Raw genomic sequence first — 24,008 nt, forward strand, 5'->3', positions numbered from 1 at the left:
GCGATGCGTGCATCTGGAATTCACTAGCAGGTCGCTAGGTGGCGAAGAAACTCCCGAGGCTGCTTCGCCGAGTGCGTTAATGCGCTCGAATGGAGGCGTCTTGTGTGGGACATCTCCGGTGGGGGACATCATAATGTCGTTATGTGGCGCTGCTGTGCTACGGGAGGTCTCTATTGCTGTTGCTGTTGTTGTTGAGGCCGGTTTTTCAGTTCCACAACCCGTCAGATCTTGTGACACCTCTGACAGGAGCTTACCTTTCAGGTGCTCTGGAGTGGCGCATTCAAAAGCACGGGGTTTAAGGGCAGGATTGTAGGACAGAAAGCAGGCCTCACACACTTCACAATTCCTTGCACCAAATTGCAAACTAGCCCAACGCCAACGGACTGTACTAGAACGTGATTTTGGTTCACCCATTTCTAGCAAACATTTCAATTTGACCATCAACCACAGCATTGAACAGTCACAGTGGAAGGGGTTGTCAAATATTGGTGTTTCTATGGACAGAGTTCCCAGATCTGATAAGGAGAAAGACGCCAGCTTGTTATTTATCAGTACTACGCGAGTCAGTTTAGGCAAATGCTTCACGGCACCATCTAAGCTGACGTGCGTGATTTGATTGGAATGTAAACAGAGGGATCTTAGATTTGGCAAGTTGCGGAATAACCCCCAGTTAACGGTCTGGATGCGGTTAAAATTCAAGTTGAGCATAGAGAGATGTTTCAGTGCGGGAACTTCTGTCAGACTCTTTATCTTGTTGGAGGAAACATCAATATAGGTCACATCAGCCGGTACGTTTTTAGGAAATGTTGTTAACTCTAGTCTGTGACAGATCACGTTCACCCGTTGGACTGATACACTATACCTATTCGTTTTGTTTGAAATTGTGCAGCCTTGCGGGAAAGCTCTAGTAATAGAGGCAACCGCCAAATAAAGAACGACAGTGAGCCACAGACGGCTGTTTTCACTTCGTTTTTGTAACTTTCGTCCTTCAATGACGGCCTTCATGATTTTTTAAAAAATTTGTCAGCAAAATAAATACGAGAATATGACTTGTCTGCCCAATCGACAGCAAAATCTTAAAAAGAGAAAGAGTTGAATGTTTTCTTTCTGTAAAGTAAAGGCGATAGGAAAAGTTCACCTTCGAAGCTGTTCTCAAGAAAAATAGGACGATGTTGTCAGCGAGCGGTGTGAGCTTGAGCGCCAGTACAGTCTCGACGTTCCCGTCTTTGGCGGCTCAGCAGAATGAAACACTTCCTAAATAAGTCTGGTAGACAAAGGTGCCTTGTCAGAATATTCAATAGCTTTTCTCCGAATGTTGAATGACTATGTGAGTCTGACATTTGAACGAGTATATGCAGTTGCGTAAGATCCGACATAAATTACTATTCATATCAAAAGTAAAGATAAAGTTTTATTTCAATAACTTTGTGTTGACCATGGACTTTACTGATAACAAGGCCTTGAGGACTGTCTCCCAGTCAACCGTCCCAATGAGGTTGAATTTCAAGTCCAGTGAATAGAGATGTTTCAGTACGGGAACTTCTGTCAGGTTCTGGATGCAGTTCTGGGAAGGTTCCAGACGGTTCACACCAGCTGGTACGTTGTGTGGAAATGTTGTCAACCGTAAATACCGACAGCTCAACTTCAACCATACAAACGTCATGTCTGTTTTGTTTGAAATTGTGCAGCCTTGTGGGAAAGCGAAGCCTCTCATAGAGACAACGCCCAAACAAAGAACGATAGTAAGCATCAGCCGTCGTTTTTGTATCTTCATTTCCTCACAGACTGACAAGGTAACAGTCGTCCTTTTCAAAATTCTTCAGCCAAATGTGTGCGAGATCTAGAAAATCAAATTAAATATTGTCTCGTGTGCCGACTTGACGAAAACATCTTTAAGATCACCCAAACCATTCCTCATAGTAGAAGTGAAGACAAAGTTTTGTGTCAACAACATTTGTCGAATAACAACTAGCCTGTGTTGCACAATCTCCCTGTGTGAGCGGCAGATGGGCACCCTTGGTTCGTTGGGCAGGCCGCTAGGAGTGCTTTTTATAATGTTTTATCGATAAAACACACACAAGGGAACGTACAAGGACAAGGCGTGGACGCTCTGAAGTTGAGTCGCATTTTACACAAACTAGCTCTTTACCACCCAAAGATGAAAATGATCCCTTTTCCACTTTCGATTTTTTTATAAATCATTGCATAAAGAGTGTTTGTGTCTTCTTCTTAGTCTTAATCCTCTTTGCCCCTTCTGGAGCACAGGGCCTCGGTGAGATGCCTCCACCTTCCTCGGTCTTTGGCGGTTGTCTTAGCCTCATGCCACGAGGTCTTTGCATGTTGTAGGTCCTTCATGACTCCTCGCCTCCACGACAGCCTAGGTCTACCTCTTCGTCTTTTGCCTTGGGGGTTCCATTCTAGGACTGCCCTCGTAATGGATGGTGGGGGTTTTCTTAGTGTGTGTCCAATCCACCTCCATTTCCTGCGCCTTATGGTGACCTCCACAGGTTCCTGGCCAGTTTTCTCCAGGAGGTCATGGTTGCTGATCTTATTTGGCCACCAAATGCCAAGGATGTAGCGGAGTCTTACATTGATGAAGGTTTGGAGTTTCTTAATGTTGGCTTCGTTGTTAGGCCCCAGGTTTCACAGCCATATAGTAGGATGGACTTGACATTGGATTCAAAGATACGTAGCTTTGTTCTGAGGGAGATGTTCCTGGCCCTCCAAACTGGTCTTAGTTGGACAAAGGCAGCCTTTCCCTTCCCTATGCGGGCTTCAATGTCCTTGGTCGCACCTCCGTCACTGCTGATGACACTGCCAAGGTATGTGAATTCCTTCACTGTCTCCAGCTCTATTCCTCTGCAGCACACAGGTTTGGCGTCCCCCACCGTTTTCACCCTCATCTCTTTAGTTTTTCCTGCGTTGATGATTAGTCCCACTTGGCCTGACTTGTGTTCTAACCTCTGGGTCTTCTCTCTCATCTGGCTGATGGTATGGCACAGAAGAGCAAGGTCGTCCGCGAAGTCTAAGTCATCTAACATGTCCGTCAATGTCCACTGAATTCCTGTCCTGGCATCTTTGGTAGTTTCCCTCATCACCCAGTCCAGTGCAGTTATAAATAGCAGCGGGCTCAAGAGGCACCCCTGTCGCACTCCGGTGGTCATGTTGAAGGGCTCTGTCAGATCTCCTTCGTGGGATACTTGTGCTTGGAAGTTGTTGTAGAAGACTTTGATCATGTTGATGATCTTTGGGGGGATTCCATAGTGGGCAAGGGTGTTCCATAGTGATGTCCTGTCGAGTGAATCAAACGCTTTTTCATAGTCCACAAAAACAGCATACAGTTGTGAATTGAATTCTGTTGATTGCTCCACTATGACTCTTAGGGTTGCGATCTGGTCGCTACAAGATCTATTTGCTCGGAAGCCTGCTTGATTATCTCTTAGTTTGGTCTCCATTGCGTTTGCTGTTCTATTGAGGATGATCCTGCAGAGTAGCTTGCTGGCAGCTGAGAGAAGCATGATGCCACGCCAGTTTTTACATTGTGTCAAGTCACCTTTCTTTGGCAGCTTTATAATAGTACCTCTCTTCCAGTCTGTGGGTGTCCTCTCTTCTAGCCAGATTCTGCTGAGTAGTGGATGCAGAGCTTCAACAGAAAGGTTACCTGCCTCTTTCCAGGCCTCTGGAGGAATTCCATCGGGTCCTGCGGCTTTCCCGTTCTTGAGTGAAGAGATGGCCTTGCGGATCTCTATCTTGCTTGGTGGGCCAGTGCGAATATCGAGCAATTCTATTGGGGGCTCAATTTCCGGGGGATTCGGTGGAGGTGTGCGATTGAGAATTTCTTTAAAGTGGTCTCTCCAGCGTTCCATTTGTTGCTCCTTTGTTGCAAGCAGTTTACCATTCTTGTCTTGTACTGGCTTGTTTATTTGTCCTCTTTTCCCACTCAGTGTTTTGTTGATTCTATAGAGGGTTTTCATATCCTGCTTTGACGCGGCCTCTTCTGCCTCGGCAGCCTTGTCTGAAATCCACTTCCTTTTATCTCTCCTGCAACTTTTCTTTACTTTCCTGTCAGCTGAGTTGTACTGCTTCATGGCATTGGCCTTCTGGTTCCTGGTTCTGCAGTTCTCGATGTTTGCTTTCAGTTTGCGTCTTTCCTCCACTTTCTCCCATGTGCCCTCGCTCATCCATTCCTTCCTCTCCCGCTTTACCTTTCCCAGAACCTCTTCACATGTGCTTGTGTACGCTTCTTTGATGGTCGACCATTCGGTTTCTATTTCATCATCATCTAACTCTTCCTCATTATCCGAATTGTAACGTAGAACATCGAAGCGGTTGGCCAAGGTGAGTACAAACTGCTGTTTTATATCCGGGTTTTTTTAGCCTCTCCACATTGTACTTAGTAGTCTTCTGAACTTTCTTTCTGCAAGCGGCGAGACGTACCCTGCAGGCAGCCATAAGTAGATGGTGGTCCGAGCCAACATCTGCACTCCTCTTTATTCTGCAGTCTTGTAGGGTTCCGCGCCACCTTCTAGAAATTGCAATGTGGTCTATTTGGTTCTCGTAGGATCCATCCGGTGATCTCCAGGTCACTTTATGGCTCTCCTTATGTGGGAACAAGGTGCCTCCTATAACCATGTCGTTCACGGAGCAGAAGTCGACAAAGAGCTCTCCATTGTGGTTCATGGTCCCAACTCCATGCTTCCCCATCACACCCTCATTGCCACTGTTTGCTGATCCCACTTTGGCATTCATGTCCCCCATGAGAATAGTGATGTCCCTCTTCTTACGCTTTGCCATGGTGGCTTGCAGCTGTTCGTAGAACAGTTCCTTGTCCGCTTCACTTGCATCATTTGTGGGAGCATATGCTTGTATGATAGTTGTGTCCTGGCATCGAGACGTGAACCTAGCAGTGCAGCAGAGTGTTTGTGTAGTAAACTGTATTCATCTTTTTTATCAAAGTGTAATTGCTATAGATTATATATCATTGCCTACCGGGGCACAAGTAACTAAGCCTTCTCGTGCATTAATTTGGACTGAAAGAGAGAGAAACATGCAATATAGGGAAACATGCAACAAATAGTCCTGAACATAACAAGACACAAGAAACGATAAAGAAAACTTTCAGCAAATAGGCATGAAGCTGCGGCAAACTTCTCGGTAGTTTACAGCGTAGACTGATTCAATATCCAGTGTTGACGCTCAAGGCTATGTGTGATTAGGACTTGACAAAAACAAGAAAATCATTCTGCACCAACTTCGTGTCGGATAGCTTGAGGCTTTAGATTCTGTGATATCGTGTCTGACATCTCAACGTGTGGAAAAACATATTAGATTTGAAAAGGAGAAAAAAACAATTATTTGAAGAAAGAATATTACATGACTTCTGTGTGTGTCGTCATTGCAGAGAGTCTGTTTCATTGGTTAGCAGAGACGTGGGCATGAAGTGCCCGGATGTGATCCTCTATCAAACTTTTCACTGCCACTTTTACAGACGGAAGCACGTCACCGGAACGTACTGCGCCTGCGCGAAAAGTATAGACATGCTAAACCCCCGGTTTACTAAAGGGCCGCATTTAAGAAAGTACGTGCGTATATAAGGGTAAAACTCCGTGTACGTTTTACACGAAACCATGTCTCTAACATATACTGTGCAACAAGCGGGAGTTTAATGCAACGTTGACCAAACCAAGCCCCAAACTACCAGGGTTTGCGCAGGCGCAGTACGTTCCGGTGACGTGCTACAGACGGACCTTTCTAGCTGGAGCACGTGACCTTGACAGACATCTTAATTCAATCTTCCCTTTTCCTTTATAACTGCTTTACTGAAACGAGAATGTAGCCGCAACGGAGGATCTTTCTTGCTGCTTAATCACTGGTTTTGCAGTCATGAAGCTACAGAAACCTTTTTACGGGATTTTGACATTGCCTAAAGCATTTTCTGAACGAGATTAGTATATGACATTTGAAGGCAAGTAAACAATACTTGACATAGCAGACAGAAGATTACATTGCTGGTTGCAGTTCGCGATGAAACGCACGCCTTAGGGGCAGAGATTTCTTCTGTTGCTGCTCAGGTAGATCGGTGGCCACGCACATGTGACGTTGCGTATAAGAAAGCCTCTTTTCTAGTAACGTTACAGGCCGCAGTCTCTATTCTGGAGTCTGAACCCTTCATTTTGCCCAACATGTGACTCATGAGAGACATTCTACGACAGTTGTTACAGTTTTTGCACAGATGATACGAATGGTATAAATGTTACATTCTGGAGGAAGGGCACTCGCTAGTTTCCTCCGAATGTATTACGTCTAAAAGACGTGTTTCCATGTTTGCATTTCCTGCTTCTTGTGCAGTTTCTGTGTAAATAAAATCTAAACTACAATTTGTCATTTGGAGAGCGCATTCAAGTTCTGAAGATAAGGATAACATCATGTTAACCGTTTCCTTTTGATCTTGATAACCAGCTTTGCCGAATAATCACGTGCATCAAAAAGAAGAAACATAAAGTAAGTAACAATGACTTTTCTGCGAAAAGTACGAAATAGTGACAAGAGCCTTTCTTCATTCATTTATTTCTTTCCTTATAGATGGCTTCTACAAGAACGTGGTTTGACAGTCGTCAATCACGTCATGTAGGGAGTCGTGTGGTGACGTCATGATCACCACTACGAGTGCCTGAAAAAGATAGATACAACGTCTACGTTAACAAACAATCTTTGGACCTATGTATACTATCTATTTCGAAAACGGTTTATTGTGTGGCTTTCTTAATAAGATGAGGCCCATAGTTACATGTAATGAATAGGTTGAACCATTAATTAACGTTGAAAGGAAAATGTGCCCAACGTAACCATAACCTGGTAACCATCCCATCGTGAACCCCCGGGGTCTCCTCGGTACTGGGAGTGTTCTCCGCCCGTTCAGGTCAAATAGCACACCCGAGGAAGTTTTACGGGGTGGGGTTTAGTTAACGCACTCATATTGAACATACTGGGGCTCGTTCCGTGGACATCGTGTACATACATGTTAGTGTTTCCATACAATTACAATGGTATTTCCGAGCCCAGTAGTTTGTAGCTTTGTTACCATTCTCAACAGGCCGGTTATGGGGTGTTTCAAAGTCCTCCTAAGCCCCTTTCTGACAACCTGTGTTGTACTGGGCGGGCGGACTGGATACCATACTCCAACCTCAAAATATATCTTTCGTGCACGATAGATACTTGAGATCGGGCTGGGGTTTGGTAACCAGGCTAGCTCACTCACAACACCGTAGAGAAACCGAATAGCTTGCATGCGATAGTATAGTCCCCAGGCTAAGTAGTTTGGGAAATGACATTTAACGCAGTTCCAAACAATGATCGATAAAGTGTACTTTTTATCTTTCTTTTTTTAACCTTTCCATCGTTTATTTTTCTCGTTCCGGGCCGTCGTCCCCATCCACAATGTCCACATCCCTCTTCCTCCGCCCGGTCTCGGCCTGGCGGCGGGCCAGCAGCGCCTTGAGGGCCGCCACGTCACGGCGGGTCGGTCCCCCACTACCGACTGTCGGCGAACAATGTCGGTTACATTTCAAATGGAAGGCTAGTTTCTACCAGATCTCTCTGTGGACTAAACAATCAGCCAAACTAGGAGGGGTATTTCATCAGCGCTAGAGGAGTTGATCGATACTCTATATGTACTTTGTAGATGTATCGGAACGCGCTCTACTATGAACTGCAAAGTCCCTTGATAGTATATAAACTTTCTCCATTTAGCCACGTCCCACTATTTTCCGGAGAGGCCATCGATGACTTAGCGCTTTTATCAAACAAAATGAAAAGTTTGATACCAAAAAAAAAAAAAAAAAAATACTTAGCCCAGTGAACGACCCTCCCGCCTTGATTATAAAGTAAATTCACTAACTTGGATCTGAGATCAGACATGTATTGTAAGTGCTTTTCTGAAGGGATGAAAAGTGTTTTCCTCACCAAGGCTCCGGCCGACCAGGAAGCTGTCGGCAGTCATCATCTCAGACGAGATGACCAGAACAGACCTTCGGGGTAAAACACAAGCCCCTGTACATGTATTGTAAAGCGCCAGTATACGTGTGTTGAGGATCTGGGGAAGTCGGAAAGCGTCACTTTTATTCCAATGGGTATATAAAGAGCTTTTGTCTGTATCATGTACATTTTGTACACCCAATAAACATTAAGTTCATCTTGTACTTGAAATGCATGTCATTTGTACATGTGTCAAGGAGAAATTTGTCAGAAACATTGTCATACTGCTTCAATACCTTTATTACTGTTAAAATCAAAATATCAAAATATAGCCAAGCATGAAAAATATCAATGTTTTGTTGTGCTGACATTTGAAATATATTGCTTAATGTGCAGAAGGATATTGACATTTGATTTTCATTTAAAGAACTAGAAAAATGATACAGTGTTGGACGTGGTATTTACCTAGGTGTTTCTCTGTCCTCTGCCCCTTATAATGGTAACACAATGTTGTTGTTTCCTTACATCATTTTAGTATTACTGTTGACTGTATTTTCTGACTCTAAATTTTAAATTGAGGCTTGGATGAGACCACATTAACATAGGGAATCAGAACATTTTCATTTGTCACAGACTAGAGGATAAACATTAATGTACATGTATATCAAGTTACCAACCTGTCCACCCCCACAAAAGTAGGACAGTCCTTTTGTTAGGATTCCCTTGAGCTCAATACTTATATTGTCCAAAAGTGTTGCAGAACTTATGCATGGATAAAAAGTGATTGAAAACACTCTAGGCCTAGAGAAAAAATGTTGTGTCTTACAGACTTTCTGTATTCTACAATCCTTATCAGATTAGGGCTTTGAACAGTGGATGCAAGAATGCATACTTAACATCGTACTTCATTGTTCATTTCATTAATATACCTGTACTTGAACATTGCCAAACTGTACCTGTTGATCACTTATTAAAAAAAAAAGGAAAATCCCTGCCTACCGGCCCTAATTATTTCAGGACTGTAACCATAAACACAACATTATCTTTTCCAGGTTCTACACAACAACATTGCAGGTACATGAACGACTGGTGTGCGGCATGACTGTACAGAGAGAAGATGGTGCTGTTCTCAGTTGGTGAGAGAGATGAGAGCCTTGACAATGTCTCCCTGGTGTTCTCTCAACGTACGCTCCGCAACCAGCTTCGTCACCTCCAGCTCTGTCATCTGTCAATCAAAATAGACAATAAACTTGCAACAACATCCTGAACAGCAGTGTTGGATGTACTTAGTATATGGAACAGACTCATTCTCTAGCTCACCATCATCATCATTTCAGACGTCTTGCTAATGCATAGGTTACCGTTACACATAGACGGATTTCGCTCCCAACTCTCTCCCGACTATGGTTAGGGGTGATTTGGGAGCTAAGACGGCTGTAGTCAGCTGGCGTTCGGCTGAGTCGGCTGGTGTTCTGCTGCCTCAGCCGAGTGTTTTGAAATGTTCAAAACATTCGGCTCTAAATGGCAGGTCTGGAATGGGTCGGTTGGTGGTCGGCTGGTGGTCGGCTAGTTTTCAGCTGGTGTTCGGGAGTAAGTCAGCAGTCAGTTTTAACTGCTTAAGCAAGCCATAAACACTGCTGACTTACTCCCAGCTTGTTTCCAACCTACTAACGATTCACCCCAAAACCGTAGACAAATCTCTGCTAACTCAATCCCAAGCAAAATGACTATTACCAGGACGTAGATGAATCACCCCCGAACTTCACACGACCGACATCCAGAACAATAAATGCCATATAAGAGCTATCTCAGTATCTGTGACCAAAATTTGATCTTTTGGTGATGTTTACAAGATAGAAGAAAGGATTATTTTGATTAAAAACAAAAATGGCCACTTTTTTGAAAATCGCTGATTATGTCCATTTCAAGTCGTGAGAGGGTCAGCAATCGGTTGGGAATCAGTAATTCGGCAGTCTGCGGCTAGAGGTTGGAATGGTTGGGAATGGGTTATTTAGCATTCGAGACACAATCGGGAGTACCCCGGTAAGTCATTTATTGGTCGGGAGATGGTTAGGACATGTTCGGGAAATGTTCTGCGCTAAAAGATAGGCGTGGCCTAAACTGGTCAGACTGCTCCCGAACACCAGCCGATCTGAGTCGGCTAAGGGTCGGCTGGTGTTCGGGAGCTAAAAATATTTTGCATCACAGTCATCGTTCAGTAATACAGATGAGCTAGGGCCCAGTGGTTCCTGTTTAGAACTTTTATTTATCTGGATCTTGTTTATAATGAGGTGGCCATGATGGTTGATGATGAGTGGTGTAAATTCACTCACATACATTCATAGTGAAGGCAAAGATATTTAAGGCGAACAAGAAGGAAATGCAAAGCTACTTTTACCAGGGATACACACACACACACACACACACACACACACACACATATCCATCCCCCCACCCCCACCCACATATATCCACACACACACACACACACACAAACACACACATGCACACACAGGTGCATCACTTTTTGCAGATATAAAACATTTACTCACAATCAATTCAACATCTTCTTTCCGGATCACAACTTTGGCTAGTTCTCTTTCTCTGTGAACAAAAAGACAAGTAATCAAACTAGTCCATATACCATAGGGGGCTACTGTAAATAGAAGCTTTGCAGTTATTTTATGTTCGTGGTTTGTGGTGGCCGCTTCACTACAAACCACAGCAAATATTTTTTCTATCTTCTGCTCACCCCGTCTACAACAACCCTTCTCACTACATGTGCATACTACACATTGTAAGTTTGTAACAGTACCATAATGATGAAATGTTTCAGGTACTTGCTATGGTAAAGACACAAGGCACCATATTTTGTGATTTGCCATTCATTCATTTCTCCTTACGTCGTTACGACCTACTTTTCCACCATGTAAAGTAGTACCATACTACTTATGCAGAGGGTAGATATGGTTACATCAGTGAGAGTTGATCATACCAGCACTGTCAAAGTGAAAAAGGGACTGTTCTGTCTGTTTGTAGCGCCATTGCCAAGTAACCACTTAAGTGGTTTCCAACTAGTGGTTTGTAGAGGCGAACAGTTTTCCATTACTGCATGTGACTATAGTACACTACTGTACATGTGTTTGCAGGATGGTGCTACTACTAAATAAAACCACTGCAAACACTTTATTTCTGCGCTACCGCATACTTTACACTAAGGAGTAAAGCTATGCCCAAATATGGGCATACCCTCCAGGTAATACCGAAATAATGTAAACTCATTTACTTTCACAGGGATTTAATGTCGTGGTAGAAGGTGAAAGTGTTCTTCATGGTCCAAGTTCCCAGTTGAAACAGTTGTGCAGTACAGAACTTATACAGTGGACATGCATATTTATGAAGTCACAGTGAAGAGGTCATGTCAAAAATGGCTAAATCAAACTGCTGTGTACATAATACACCTTTCTCACGCGGCGGCCATGACAGATCCAAGAAGAGGTCAATGAGGCAAACAGACAAAACTTATTTCTAAAATCAGGTCCCATTTAGTTTTCCCCCAAACCACACAAATTTTCATGATATAAGATGGAATGATAAATATTACAAGAAGTGTTATGCACCGAAAAATGTAGCAATTTAGAGTAGTGTAGACTGACCCCATAGTCCATTAAGAGATGCAAAATAAAAACATAATAATGCAAATTTTTAACGAATCTACAGCCATTCACTTATTGGTCGATTTCCTAATTGGCAGGCTACCCTTGGTCGAACTGCTAATTATGATGGACAGCCTTTTGTTTGCCACATTGAACTCGTTTTAGATCTATCATGGCCGCCGCGTGAGAAAGGTGTATAAGATTTGGAGTACACAGATTAAACCATACTCACCTGCTTGCCTTTTTGCTTCTCTCTTCTGATGTTTTCTGGTTCACTAAACTCATAGCCTGCAAAACAAGAGTACCACACAGCACATGTCATAAATTTTGCACATTATTTTCAGAATGTTTTTTTTACATACATTACTAAAGTCTTGATAATATATTCTGCAACGTTGGTACATGTACAAATATGTTACATCCAAAGCGTTTTGTTGAAATGGCTTTCTTATATTTTTGTTTTGTGAGCAACAAAATGTAAAGACGTGACCGTAAAAAATGCAGAGTGGGGAGGGGGGCAAACACATGGCACTTCCTACATTTTGGATGCTCTCTGTGGAAATTTCCTTCTCCTCTGCGTAGTCGGTAACCTTCTCCAGATCAGCGGCGGCTTCTGAATCCTGCTTCTTCTTCTTCTCCTTCTTGTCTGGCTGGACATTTTCTTCCTCTCCGTCCAGTTCGTGATCGTGCTCGTTTTGGGTCGGCTTCGACGTCGCCATCTTGAATTGACAAGTGCGTTGCGGCTCTGATGGAGGTTATGAGTATAATACAACGGATGCTGTTTGTGCAAAAATTCAACAAAAATATCTTTAGGTATAATTACCAATAATGAAAAATGTCATATTTATAAGAACAGTCAAGTATAGATGCTATTTAGGTTAAATAATGCTTCGATAGGAAAAATAATGGCTTCTTTAACCTACATTATACCCTTCCATGGTTTGGTGGAATTTAACCTTTGGCTGAGACCACTTGATTTTAAAGGGAGAAATTGATATTTTCTTTTAACATTTCACTGACATAATGAGTAAAATAATGTTTTGAATACATTTTCAAACAATTACGTTGAATTAATTTGTATAAAAAGCAAAATTTTATGAAGTATATCTTGCCAAATGTATAACAAAATCCCCTTAAACCTGAATCCACTATTCAGATGACCCAGGGAAGGTTTTGGCGGGAAACTAGAACAAAGCCGCGGAAGCAAGCCGGACTGCCTGCACAGCTTTTGGGGAGATTCTATCATCAGACGTCACAGTTATTGTTTTTCCAAGCCATACAGGAAGAAAATAGAGGTAAGTTGATATGTAGCTGATTGGAACGCTAGTAAATTAAATGCTTCGCCAGAAATCAACATCGAAAGAATAAACGAGGGCACGCTAGGGAGGGGGGTTCAGCCTCACGGAGCTGTGGAGGAGGTTTCTGAGCTCATTTAAACCTCCTTGGCCTCATAGGAACACACATACAGCTAACGTCACGTTTGCCATATACAGATATTTTGCCGCTGTTTTCTGAGGTCTGTTGATTTCTCAGTAGGTCAATATCAGTTTGAAACCATTTGCACACAGTGGCGGTATACTCATGCTGCCTCTTGTTCAGATTCCGCTAGGGGGCTCTGGTGAGTGGTCTATTAATGTCATCCTAAGACGTAATGACTGATGGATTTGCCATACTCATAATCAAGTATGGCAAGTCTACTACTAGTACTCTCGAGGCAAGGGTTGATGGACAAAATCGTGAGCTTTTCCTTATATGCCGTATTTTTCGACCAGCCTACGTTTATTTATTATAAGTTATTCTCATTAAAAGGCCAACAGATATAAAATGGTACATGTACTGTGGAACGGCTGTAATGATTGAAAAAAATATATATATAAGATATATAAGTCTTATATATATATATATATATATATATATATATAAGACATCAATTCTTTATGTTAATATTGTATGTTGCAACCACCACAGGTTGAAAGTTACCACTTCAACCCAGCCATATCCAACACACACTGCCTACAACTTGTTCTCCTGGAGCTTGCAATACCAGTCAAAATTACTAGGTGTCGCTTTGACTATGTCGACGGGCGAAGTGCAGAAAATGATCCAATACTCGGATAAATACAAAGATGAGACGTTCGAGTATCGACACGTGATTCTTCCCACTGAACTAGTCCACCAGGTATGACCAAACTTTACACGCAAAGAACTCAAGTCAAGTCAAGATATCTATTTACCTTTACAATATCAAGAACACAATAATAAATTCGATAGATTTACTGATTGGCATTGTTTCAGGTTCAAACTTATGCTTTTAGCATGATTTAAACCGCTACAGATGTGCCATTTTTTACTGCCGAGTTTTGCGGTATGATATTTTGATTTAGTTCTTTGTTGTGTAAACGTACAGTCTGTCGTTTCTTTTCAAGACTAGTGGACGGTTAGATCTTCAGTGAGCTAAAACTGGTTCTTTCATGTAGAGAGCGTCTAGTAGTTAGTGGCCCAGTCTCTAGACCCAGAGGCCATAGTCCGAGCTGTAACGCATAACCAACATGCACGCTACTGGAAAGTGTCTTAGTCCGTAGGACGGAACGTGATCCACCGTACATTATGTCTGTTGAAATACGTGTACAAATCGTCTGCCGACTGTAAATACTGTACATATGGCCTGTCCTCTCTGTCTGAACTAGTGATTAGACTAGAGCAAGGTTAGATCTCCAGTGAGCTAAACTTCGGTAGCACTCTCACTTTCTGATCTCTCTGACGTAGGTCCCAAAGAACCATCTTATGACAGAGACAGAATGGCGGAACCTGGGGGTTCAGCAGTCTCCGTACTGGATCCACTACATGATCCACTGTCCAGAACCGCACATCCTCCTGTTCAGACGGCCGAGGGAGGAATCAGAGCTTTGATTGACAGCATTTGCATGAGGCCACGCCCACTGCTGTTGTTTGTATATATGTTGTATATATCAGTGAATATTTTTATTAGTAACAAAAATATTCACTGATCTTCCTGGAGTCTGCTTCTTTCTTGTCAAAACACAAGTACAAGAAATATTACAACTTAAGGTAACTAAAAGCAATACATCAAACATGGTACCATACCCACGGCTGTTGTTGGTTCCTTTGTTTGATAATTAAGAAACCATTACTCATCAAATATGATCATGTACTCACTAATCTTCCTGGATTACTCTTCTGACAAGGTAACTCAAAGATACAATAGATTTTACAATTCAACATAACTAAAGCAATGCATTACGCTGTATGGTGCAGTAGGCTATACACACGGACACCGCTATTCGTTAGTTTGTTCAAGAAGGTTGTTTTGTTGATTTCTTGTTTCTTAGTTAAGAAACCTCTCGTCAATACAAACATATACTCTCTAATCCTGGAGTCCTCTTCCCATGTGATAATACATACAATACATATTACAATGGACTTATCGTAGTTGTATTATACATGTACATATTACCCTTTATTACAACATTAACTTGACTATGGATACACATGGCATCACATAGAACTAAGTTAAGTTACACATGAGGTTGATAAACTCTACCAATGCCAGACGTCTGATGATTTCAAGGTTACAACACTAAGAGTAGCTCATCACCATGAATTGAGAGATATCACGTTTGTGATGTTTTCTGCTCCAGGACTTCTTTAAATATCGGGTGTTGAATGATGAATTATATTCCAGAATACAAAAGATTAACGAGGCTATGCCCACTGGAAGTTTAGATAGTTAATTATATAAGAATGTACCCTGAATTAATCTGCGATTATAAACTAGATGCTAGACACAGATAATAAAGATATACAAAGTAAAGTGACCATAAATCCCGTTTGCAGGATATTGTTCTTACCTCCTTTCTTTTTTTTCCCTTTCAAGACCTTTCAATCTCTATTTTTGGACATAGATTTGCCCTTCGTTTTCGTAAACAGACTATTTACATTTGTTCTTTTTGTATGTCTTTAAAAACAAGGGCCACACCTCAAGTACTTTGAGAACTCTTGAAAAATATCCTCCTGCGCAAAAATCACCGAACTGACAGAAAGAGGGCGTGATATATCTCCGTTGCCATGGAAACGACCATGAGTCTGGTTTACGCAGCTTTTCAGTGATTGGTTGAAGCTCGGTCACATCCGGGTGTCTAAAGATAAACCAAACCACTTTTCGTTCTCTGGTTACAGTCTTACTGAAACATCCCTTTTCTTAAACCAACTTTCAAACGTAACAAAGGACTTATTTCATGTAGATCCTTTTAGAAACAGCTGTGTGTGTTTTGTTTGTTTTAAGCAGATGTTGGAGTAGAAAATAGTAACGTTTTCGAATCATGACAGTGCTCTACTCAAATATCTGCAGACGCTGGTTCAAGGACAGGCACGTGTTTTCTAAACTTGTGCCACCTTTAAGGGTCTGACTAGAAAGGGTTTTACCAGCGGGTAGAAGACTGTCAGATCAGATAGGATTGTCTGTTCCAACGTCTGTTTGGAACTCGGGTTAAGTCACTGTGTGGTGTGTGTGTGTGTGGCTGAATAGAGAAGCTTAGTTACAACGACCCAAGTAGATTTCTTGTTTAGTCAACCGTTTTGTTTGTTTGTTTCATTGGGATCTCCATTAGTGATACTAAATGTAGTATCACAATTCTTCCTGGAGTCCTACAATTCAGAAACAATAAATGCAAAAACATAAGCCGTTAGGCTGCGAAAATGTGACTGATACTTGTACAGTATAGGGGGCATCTGGAAACATATATGTACGCTGGCCTACCTACTTGACGGGAACTTGTAACTCACTTTTATAGTGTTGGGTATTCTGGAAATTCAGTGTTTGCCATGGCTAGGTTTCAATCAAGCACGCCAAGTAACCTCTATTCTTCTCCATATGTTTTTGGGGGGCTTACTTGCCGAGGTGTGGCAACTGCGACTCCCATACAAGGGCCACCGACTTTACGTCCCTAGCCAAAATGATGAATGCTATCCCTAGCCTAGGCCTTGTCGAGTGGACATATACTTAGTTAAATGTCATTGGTTTTTTTACGTACAAAGTTCCCATCTTGTCTTAGTTGCAACCCACGTTCTCCAAAAACTACAACAAACAAAGTGCAAGCTTCTCTTAACAACGTGTAACTTTTGGGTCGACCAATTCATGCATTCCGTGTGTGTGTGGTTGGGAGAGGGGGGTCCTAGGTGTTTTTATGTTACACATTAATTTTGACCTTAGCCTGGATACCACACCCCCAGCCCGATCTCAATATCTATCGTGGGATATTGAGATTGTACTGGGGTGTGGTATCCAGGCTAATTTGACCTCAACTTTTAGTCATGATTTGAAAGTGGTATATTTCCGTCGAAATTTCATACCGCTGCAATTCAATACGATCTAAGTGCACGTAACTTTTGAAATGAACCCCTTGATTACGTACATACGTCATCTTTTAAGCATTATCAATCCCAATCATCCTAAGATCCCCGTACCTTTCCTGACGTGGAATAGCCTGAAAATTGCCCAGGCGTCTCGTTCTTTTGAAACGTGGAACTACAATCTCCGACCGCTGACAAAGCCAAGCTTACAGATTTAAGTGACCTACGTGTAAAACGTTTGTATACACAGTTTGTAAGGAGACCCGAACTCTTGTTTGTCCAAAAGCCGGAACTACCATTCCTCGGGAAGTTTCGTTGTTGTGTTCAACAGATTGAAGTACGTAATTCAGTTTAGAAATTCTTTTCGTTTTATTCATTCCGTTCTATGAAATGCAACGTTATAATCAGATTGTGTGGTTTTGATTGTTTGTTACCTTTTAATAATTTGACAAGAAGTAATTTTCCATTAGTTGACAACCTTGTATGATGTTGAATGTATGGTCCCGGATATGAAGTACCTATGTTGTGCTTCAGTGTGAATGAGCTCCAATAGAAGAGTCCCACGTCTGTTAAACTACATAGACTCCGTAGTTTGAGTGTTGTAAGCTCACAAATCTGAAGAACAAACGCCCCAGCCAGACCTAGTGCCACAAACCTACCGGCACAGACTTCGTGTGCAGTCATTTTCAAATGCTAAAAGCGGACGAGTGTGTTTTAAACGTTTTCTGTACTTAAAATCGTTTTTACAAGTTGCTTTACAAGTGAAAAGTCATGTTGCCGCTCTACAAGGAGAAGAAAATCTCCCCCTCTGTTGTTTGCACACTTCTGCAAAACTCCAAAAGGGCCAAAACGATCGCTCTGGTTTTTGTGTTGCTGTGGCTGTTCCTGGGCGTGTGGCTGCTGTACAGCTCCTACGTGTCGAGGGGAAGCTTCAGACTGGAGGACTTGCACCCGTTTCAGCGGGGCGGGGAAGATGGTTCGGACCAAGAACACGACGAAGACTCGAAGATGCATCCTGTCTTAGCGCGAGCCTTGCACATGAAAGACGACGGGCATGAACTTGAAGTTGGACCGAACGTCGCACGCAGGTACGCCGACGTACAAGGTGACTCGCCCCCCTGGTCTCTCGCACCACGTACAGAGCTGTGTAAAGGTCAGGACTTCGTTCTACTCGCGTTGGTGGAGACTTCGCCACACCGCTTCCAACAGCGCGCCGTCATCAGGAGGTCTTGGGGACAGAACATCGCAGCTAAAAGCGAAAAGGAGAACCTAAAATGGCAGGTTGTTTTCGTCATGGGTACAGCTTCGGATGCCATGACGGAAGAAAGACTTGTGGACGAATCTTTGCAGTATAATGACATTCTTCAAGGGAAGTTTGAAGATCACAGAGAAGAGGACAACTTAAAGGTAACCCTGGGTTTTCAGTGGGTGAACAGCACTTTTTCTAACGGAAGTTGTGTGCCTAGCTTTGTTCTCAAAACCGACGACAATGTCCTTGTCAACATGAAAGTTTTGGCGCCCTGGGCACGAGACGCTCACGAGATCTCGCAGAATCTCTTCATGGGTCACGTGCTTCGCGGAGGACGGCCGACCCGGGACCAATCAGAGCCCAGGTACATCTCAGAAGCGAAATATCCAAGAGACGACTTTCCTAACTTCGCACAAGGTCCGGTATACATGTTCTCATTGGACGTCGTCATTAGAATGGTCAAAGCATTTCGCGCCTTCGGACATATGACGCCATTTCCATTCGAAGACGTGTACCTCGGGCTCTTGGCGGAGTATCTTCAGGTGATCCCGCTACACGACGATCGCTTCGTGGTGATGAAGAAGCCGAAGAACACTTGTCTCTACAGGAGGATGACGTTTATCTATGACGTCAGTCCCCAGGAGATGCTAAGCCTCCACAACATCATCCAATCAGATGACACTGACTGTAAAGAAATCTGAAACGAACTGTTTGAACAGCCACAGGTACTCCAGACACGTTTTCCAAAAGCTATCCAGTTCCTTGAGTTACTGTTATATCGCGCGTATCTTATAACCTGATTGTTTAACCTTCATCGGCGAGCTAAACAACCATTAGCTATTGTAGACATATGCAGATGAGTTTTGATCATCTTCAGAGATTAAGTATAGCATGCCTTGTTTGGGACTGTGCCCTATGTCATTTTACATTGAGTTATGGTTACTTTCACTATTATTTCATACAATGGACATTACAATCGTAGCGGAAGATATATTATTCATACCCTTCTACCAGTGCGAGTTAGAGGCATTGATAGATGCCACGCCCCTTTTCTCCAGATGCCACGCCCCTTTCTTGTTAATGTTCACTGTAAGTGTTCAAACTGACAACATGAATGAATTTTAACGATTGTCCGAAATCAATTGTACTGCATTCAATTCTTGATTCTAAATAAAGATATATACATTATGGCTATGAATAGTTTTGTTGTAAACCGTGCGTAACGCTAGTTAACCTTTATCCTTGACCTTGAGTAACCTATATCGGTTATTCTTCTTCTTAGAATACAGGACAAAGTGCCTCGCGGTTGCTTATCAAAACTATTTAGGAATATCAACTGGACGAACGGTAGTTTGAAATTGTAATATTTTCAAAATAGTTTGAAACTCCCGTCTGTGGAGTTGATATCCCTAGATAGTTTCAGTATCGACAGTCATTCCCTCAAAAGCAAATAACGTGACCTCAAAAGTCAAAGAAACCATATCAATATTTGCTTTAACGAAAACCAATGGCTTTATGGACAAAAATTGAAGACTTCTGTTTTTGTGTTGTGATTATATACATGCCACGCAGCAGAAATGCTCGATCGACGGACGAGTCTGCGAGCTCTACATGACATCTGCAGTAGAACGCCCGGTGCTCTCCCTGACATCGCGCGGGTTTTAGGGACCGGTCGACGTTCGCAGGTACTAGGTCAATGAGAGACCCATAGGGTGATAAGGCTAGGTTTTCGGGCGAAAAATACCCTCGAGTTTCGGGCGATTTCATCATTCAGTAACATTTTGGCGATCAAGTAACAGCCGAAACTCGCCGACCGTATGTTGTTGATACCATCTTCTAAACCACTAAGTACTTCGATTTTTATTTCTTGGGAATTACCACATCTGTGGAAGGATTGACATAACAGGTGACTATCACCTTGTCAAGATGTCAAACCTAAGACCAGACTAAGGTTTGATCCACTCACACCAGGAAGAACCCATACTCTTTTGTGATAAGCATGGCGGGTTCTTTTACCTACTTGGGGTGTGGCTCTCCTCCATTTAACGTCCTATCCGAGGGACGGTCCTAACCAAAGCTAGTTACTCATTGAATGAAGTGGGGGAAGTCGTGTTGAGTGCCTGTCCCAAGGGCACAGGATATCAGCAGATATGAACCTGGGACCTCTGTTTTCCGGGCCAACACCCTGCCCTTACAACACACGATCTCACCAGGAACAGTTTTGAAGACCAAAAGTTATGACCGATATTTTTCTGGATAAAATATTCAGTGCATGAAAGCGAGTGAGGGTGTCGCTGTAATTGTTTAACGGAATTCAATTTCAATTTGTGCTGGAGCCCGGAAGGAAAACACTTCGGCCTTGACGTGGGAAAATCCCACAAAAACCCAATTAAAGACTGTCCAACAAAATATCACCGAAAGGTTGTGGCTACTTAGTCTTAGTTAACGTCCTCCCCACACCTCCTTGTGTATAGGACAATGCCCATACCCGTCTCTGTAGCCCTTGGGCCACACAACTCTGCAAGCTAACTTTAGGTGTATTCCATGAGATTAGACTGAAAACACATCAAATTTAGAACTATGCGCAAACATGTAGATATGGTAGATATAGAATGCTTTATCACTCTGAACAAAGACAAAATGTTCTTGTATACGCGTATTGAGACTTTGAATGGCTTTTTGTTCAACTGTTTTTTATTGATTGATTTTTTAGTTTCCTTGTTTCTTAGTACCTATATATGTTTTACTGTAATGTATGGAAAGCAGCTGGTGACTGAATGAGCCATGGCCACTCTGGATAAGATACAAATAAAAGGATAAACAAACGATTACTATATTTTCTTTCATCTACAGTTTTGTCATAGATATCATCGGAATTTGGTGTCGATGGTGAGTGGCTAGGTCACGGTTTCAATTCATGTGTTCCTGGCTAGATGTTGTACCCATAACGTAACTTTCGTCACTCCACCCAGGTAAAAAATGGGTACATGATTTGGGTTGGGGAGGTGGAAGGAGAGGGATGGGCTCCGTCGTCCAATAGCATACTCGAGACCCTGAAGGCTTTGTGACCTTTACTATTTTTAAACCCGGGAATGCCATAACGGGACATTGACAACATGGCTGCCGAAGATAAACCCAAATGACCATCCTCTCTGTCTGGACAAAGGTTTAAGGTTTCTATGGAAATGTATTTACTGGTTTATAATATTGTACCGAGAAAAATTCCATCGGTGTTTTCACCAAGCACAATGAACCATGGCCTAAGGGCTATAACTATTTCCAGTAACGAGCATATCGGATGAGCGATAGCAGCTGGGATTCAAACTTTCGAAAGCCAGGGCCCACTTACCACTGGACTAAGTTCACTGCTGAAAAGTGATTATGGTAGATGTGCCACTGTGAAAACTGTGACTATTTTTGCCTAGTCACCACCAGACTTGAGACTAACGGTTGCTGGAAAAATAGTCGAATTGGCTAAATCGGCTGAATGATTTGCAGATGAGATAGTCAGTTACTATAGTCACATACAGACAACCCAGAACACCATGGAGCCATGTAGAGGCTATGCTTACCAACCTTTATGCCGTATTTACATTTTTTTCTGAATTCTAAGGCGCACTTGTGTTCATAGTATGCTCACGTGGTGGCTTCTTATTAAAGAACCCAATATGGTGACATTACAATATCTCCACCTCCGGCCAATTGGGAAAGATTGTATGCATACGACTTTTCGTCTGCCATTCACATACGACTCTCTTTAACAACCATATACAAAGTCCGCAATTCTATCCTGTCAACTAACAATACATTTCCCCTGCCCATTTGCTGGCAAGGATCACCATCCCAAACATTTTCTTACCACGACTTCCTGAAGTTTCCAAGCAGGGACCATAAGTCATGACTCGTGGATCAGCGGAGTTCGCCATCTACTGTACACCGGGGTTTTTAACCACGCTATAGACTATATTAGTAACGAAGAACACATGTAGCTGCTACAATTAGCAGGCTTTACCGGGCTCACCCCAGCTTTGTTTTACTTCGCTTGGAAATCTGATGAGCACTTTTTAGTTATTCAAACCGCCGCCTTATGTGGGGTGCCCTCTTTACCGTAAGACTGGAGTTCTGGCGTCGGCGTTTTCGGCAAGTCTCCCGTCGCCTCGTAGCGGTCATTACGCGCGCCCTAATGGCGTGTTATGGCATTTTTACGACTCTGGAATCCCCCTTCCCGCCACAGTGAATCCTAGAAAAGCTGGTCGGGCGCTGGCGGGCATTTAGCGAGCACGGCAAGTAACTGTGCAAATAGCCGGGTGCAGATTATAGAGGTGTCTGGGCGGATGAGTCCGATAGAGCTGATGTGGTCGGGTTATACCGCTCACTGAAGGGTCGGAGAGCAGCACTGGTTCTCAGTACACTAGGTGGGGAGGGGGGTGAGGTGTTCTATGTGTGTTAGAACAGGACAGGCGGAGCCAACAAGGAACGGCTTTAATCAAACTTGTAGGTTCTAATAGGTATTAAAAAAGTGACCTGTCACTGAAGTGGAAGATTTGCACCTACTTTTGACCATCTGCCGTGTTGTACCTACAACAATAATGTGGGGCCATGTGTGAGAGTGAAGGGGAAGTGAGTCTGTGTAACTCCTTGGCCGGCTGAATTCTGCAGGCTATTTGACAAACACCTATCCGACAGGCGCAGAAAATCCACATCTATTTTTGACAGACTGTGCGCCATGTTGGACCTAAAACTTTGTTCCAAGCTCCAAACGCATAGTACATAATTTGGAAATAAGAGATCCGACGTAGAAAGAGTCAGATCCTAGTGATTCGGTTTATATATATTATAGGTCTTTTCTATAACGGCCGCTCCTACCATACCCTCGTCTGTATTCCATATCTGACATAGTCATAGCCGAAATGTGAACACAGTAACAACAACAAGAACATCACATTGCTGCACTACCCTTTTCTGTCACCCGGTAAATGTCGAACAAACACATTTCCAACGGGAAAAATTGGTCTCAGATTAACCTCAATCTCTGATAATGGTAGGGTCCTCCAGGGCGGGTTAGCAAGACGACATTAGTCTGTGTTTCGTAATGTCTCTTTTATGTACTCCTCTGCACTCCGTCTAGATGAGCACTGGTAGAAATGGTTCACATTAGGTAAAGAAAGGCAAAGGTATAGATAGTCCCAAAGTCTTTTTGATGCAGTAGGGGCAGCTGTGTCTAGGGTATGGTATTGGGAGACAGGGCCACACCCTGTACTAGCTCTTCTTCCGCCTTTTGCCTCCCAAACGAAGTCAGGTACTCATTTGTACCCCTATGTGGAGTAAGGAAAGTCGCGTAAAGGCACGGTCACATAGTTGGTGCGATCGTCCTACGATCGCTAACTTTGGGCATGTTTTAGGACAGCCATGCATGTGTCCTACAATGTTCAATAGTCTTGCTGCACAAAACGCTCTCTTAGATCCTTGTGGGTGGTTGGCTCTGTCACTGCATGCATAAAAATCCTATTATCAAAATCGTACGACGATCGAACGACCAACATGCATGTGACCGCGCCCATATAAAGAGCATTTTCCTAATCTCCAGGCAGAGCTACCGGTAGCTTATTAAGGAGTTGAGCTGACGAAGGAGTGTTCTGAGCCACCGGTAGATCTGCCTGGAGATTAGCATTTTCCAATGCCACAACGACTAGCCAGGAACGCCGGGAATCGAACCAGTGACCTCTTGGTCGTGAATTCGAAGCCACCACATTAGGTCT

The 24,008-nt window shown here is 42.9% G+C and overlaps 2 protein-coding genes and 1 long non-coding RNA gene across 4 annotated transcripts in view; 2 read left to right on the forward strand and 1 right to left on the reverse strand.

Moving 5' to 3' along the window:
* Positions 1–8,256: 8,256 nt before the first annotated feature.
* Positions 8,257–12,393, reverse strand: LOC118410812 (huntingtin-interacting protein K-like). The gene is made up of 4 exons (XM_035812646.1): positions 12,170–12,393; positions 11,863–11,918; positions 10,527–10,578; positions 8,257–9,199 (listed from the first exon to the last, which is right to left on the reverse strand). Exons 1-4 carry the CDS (start codon positions 12,347–12,349, stop codon positions 9,104–9,106), a joined length of 384 nt encoding a protein of 127 aa, XP_035668539.1. The 5' UTR covers positions 12,350–12,393; the 3' UTR covers positions 8,257–9,103.
* Positions 12,394–12,775: 382 nt separating this feature from the next.
* Positions 12,776–24,008, forward strand: part of LOC118410814 — a 172,453-nt gene continuing 161,220 nt past the window's right edge. The window contains exon 1 of one of the 2 annotated variants that reach the window (XR_004830600.1): positions 12,776–12,925. This is a non-coding gene — a long non-coding RNA (uncharacterized LOC118410814). The remainder of the gene's footprint in view (positions 12,926–24,008) is intronic. The other variant, XR_004830601.1, reaches the window with a different exon arrangement.
* LOC118410805 (putative UDP-GlcNAc:betaGal beta-1,3-N-acetylglucosaminyltransferase LOC100288842) lies at positions 15,660–19,441 on the forward strand. The gene has a single exon (XM_035812636.1). It carries the CDS (start codon positions 17,772–17,774, stop codon positions 18,948–18,950), a length of 1,179 nt encoding a protein of 392 aa, XP_035668529.1. The 5' UTR covers positions 15,660–17,771; the 3' UTR covers positions 18,951–19,441.

The sequence above is a fragment of the Branchiostoma floridae genome, chromosome 3 (assembly GCF_000003815.2).
Source record: "Branchiostoma floridae strain S238N-H82 chromosome 3, Bfl_VNyyK, whole genome shotgun sequence".
NCBI classification, from domain to species: domain Eukaryota; kingdom Metazoa; phylum Chordata; class Leptocardii; order Amphioxiformes; family Branchiostomatidae; genus Branchiostoma; species Branchiostoma floridae.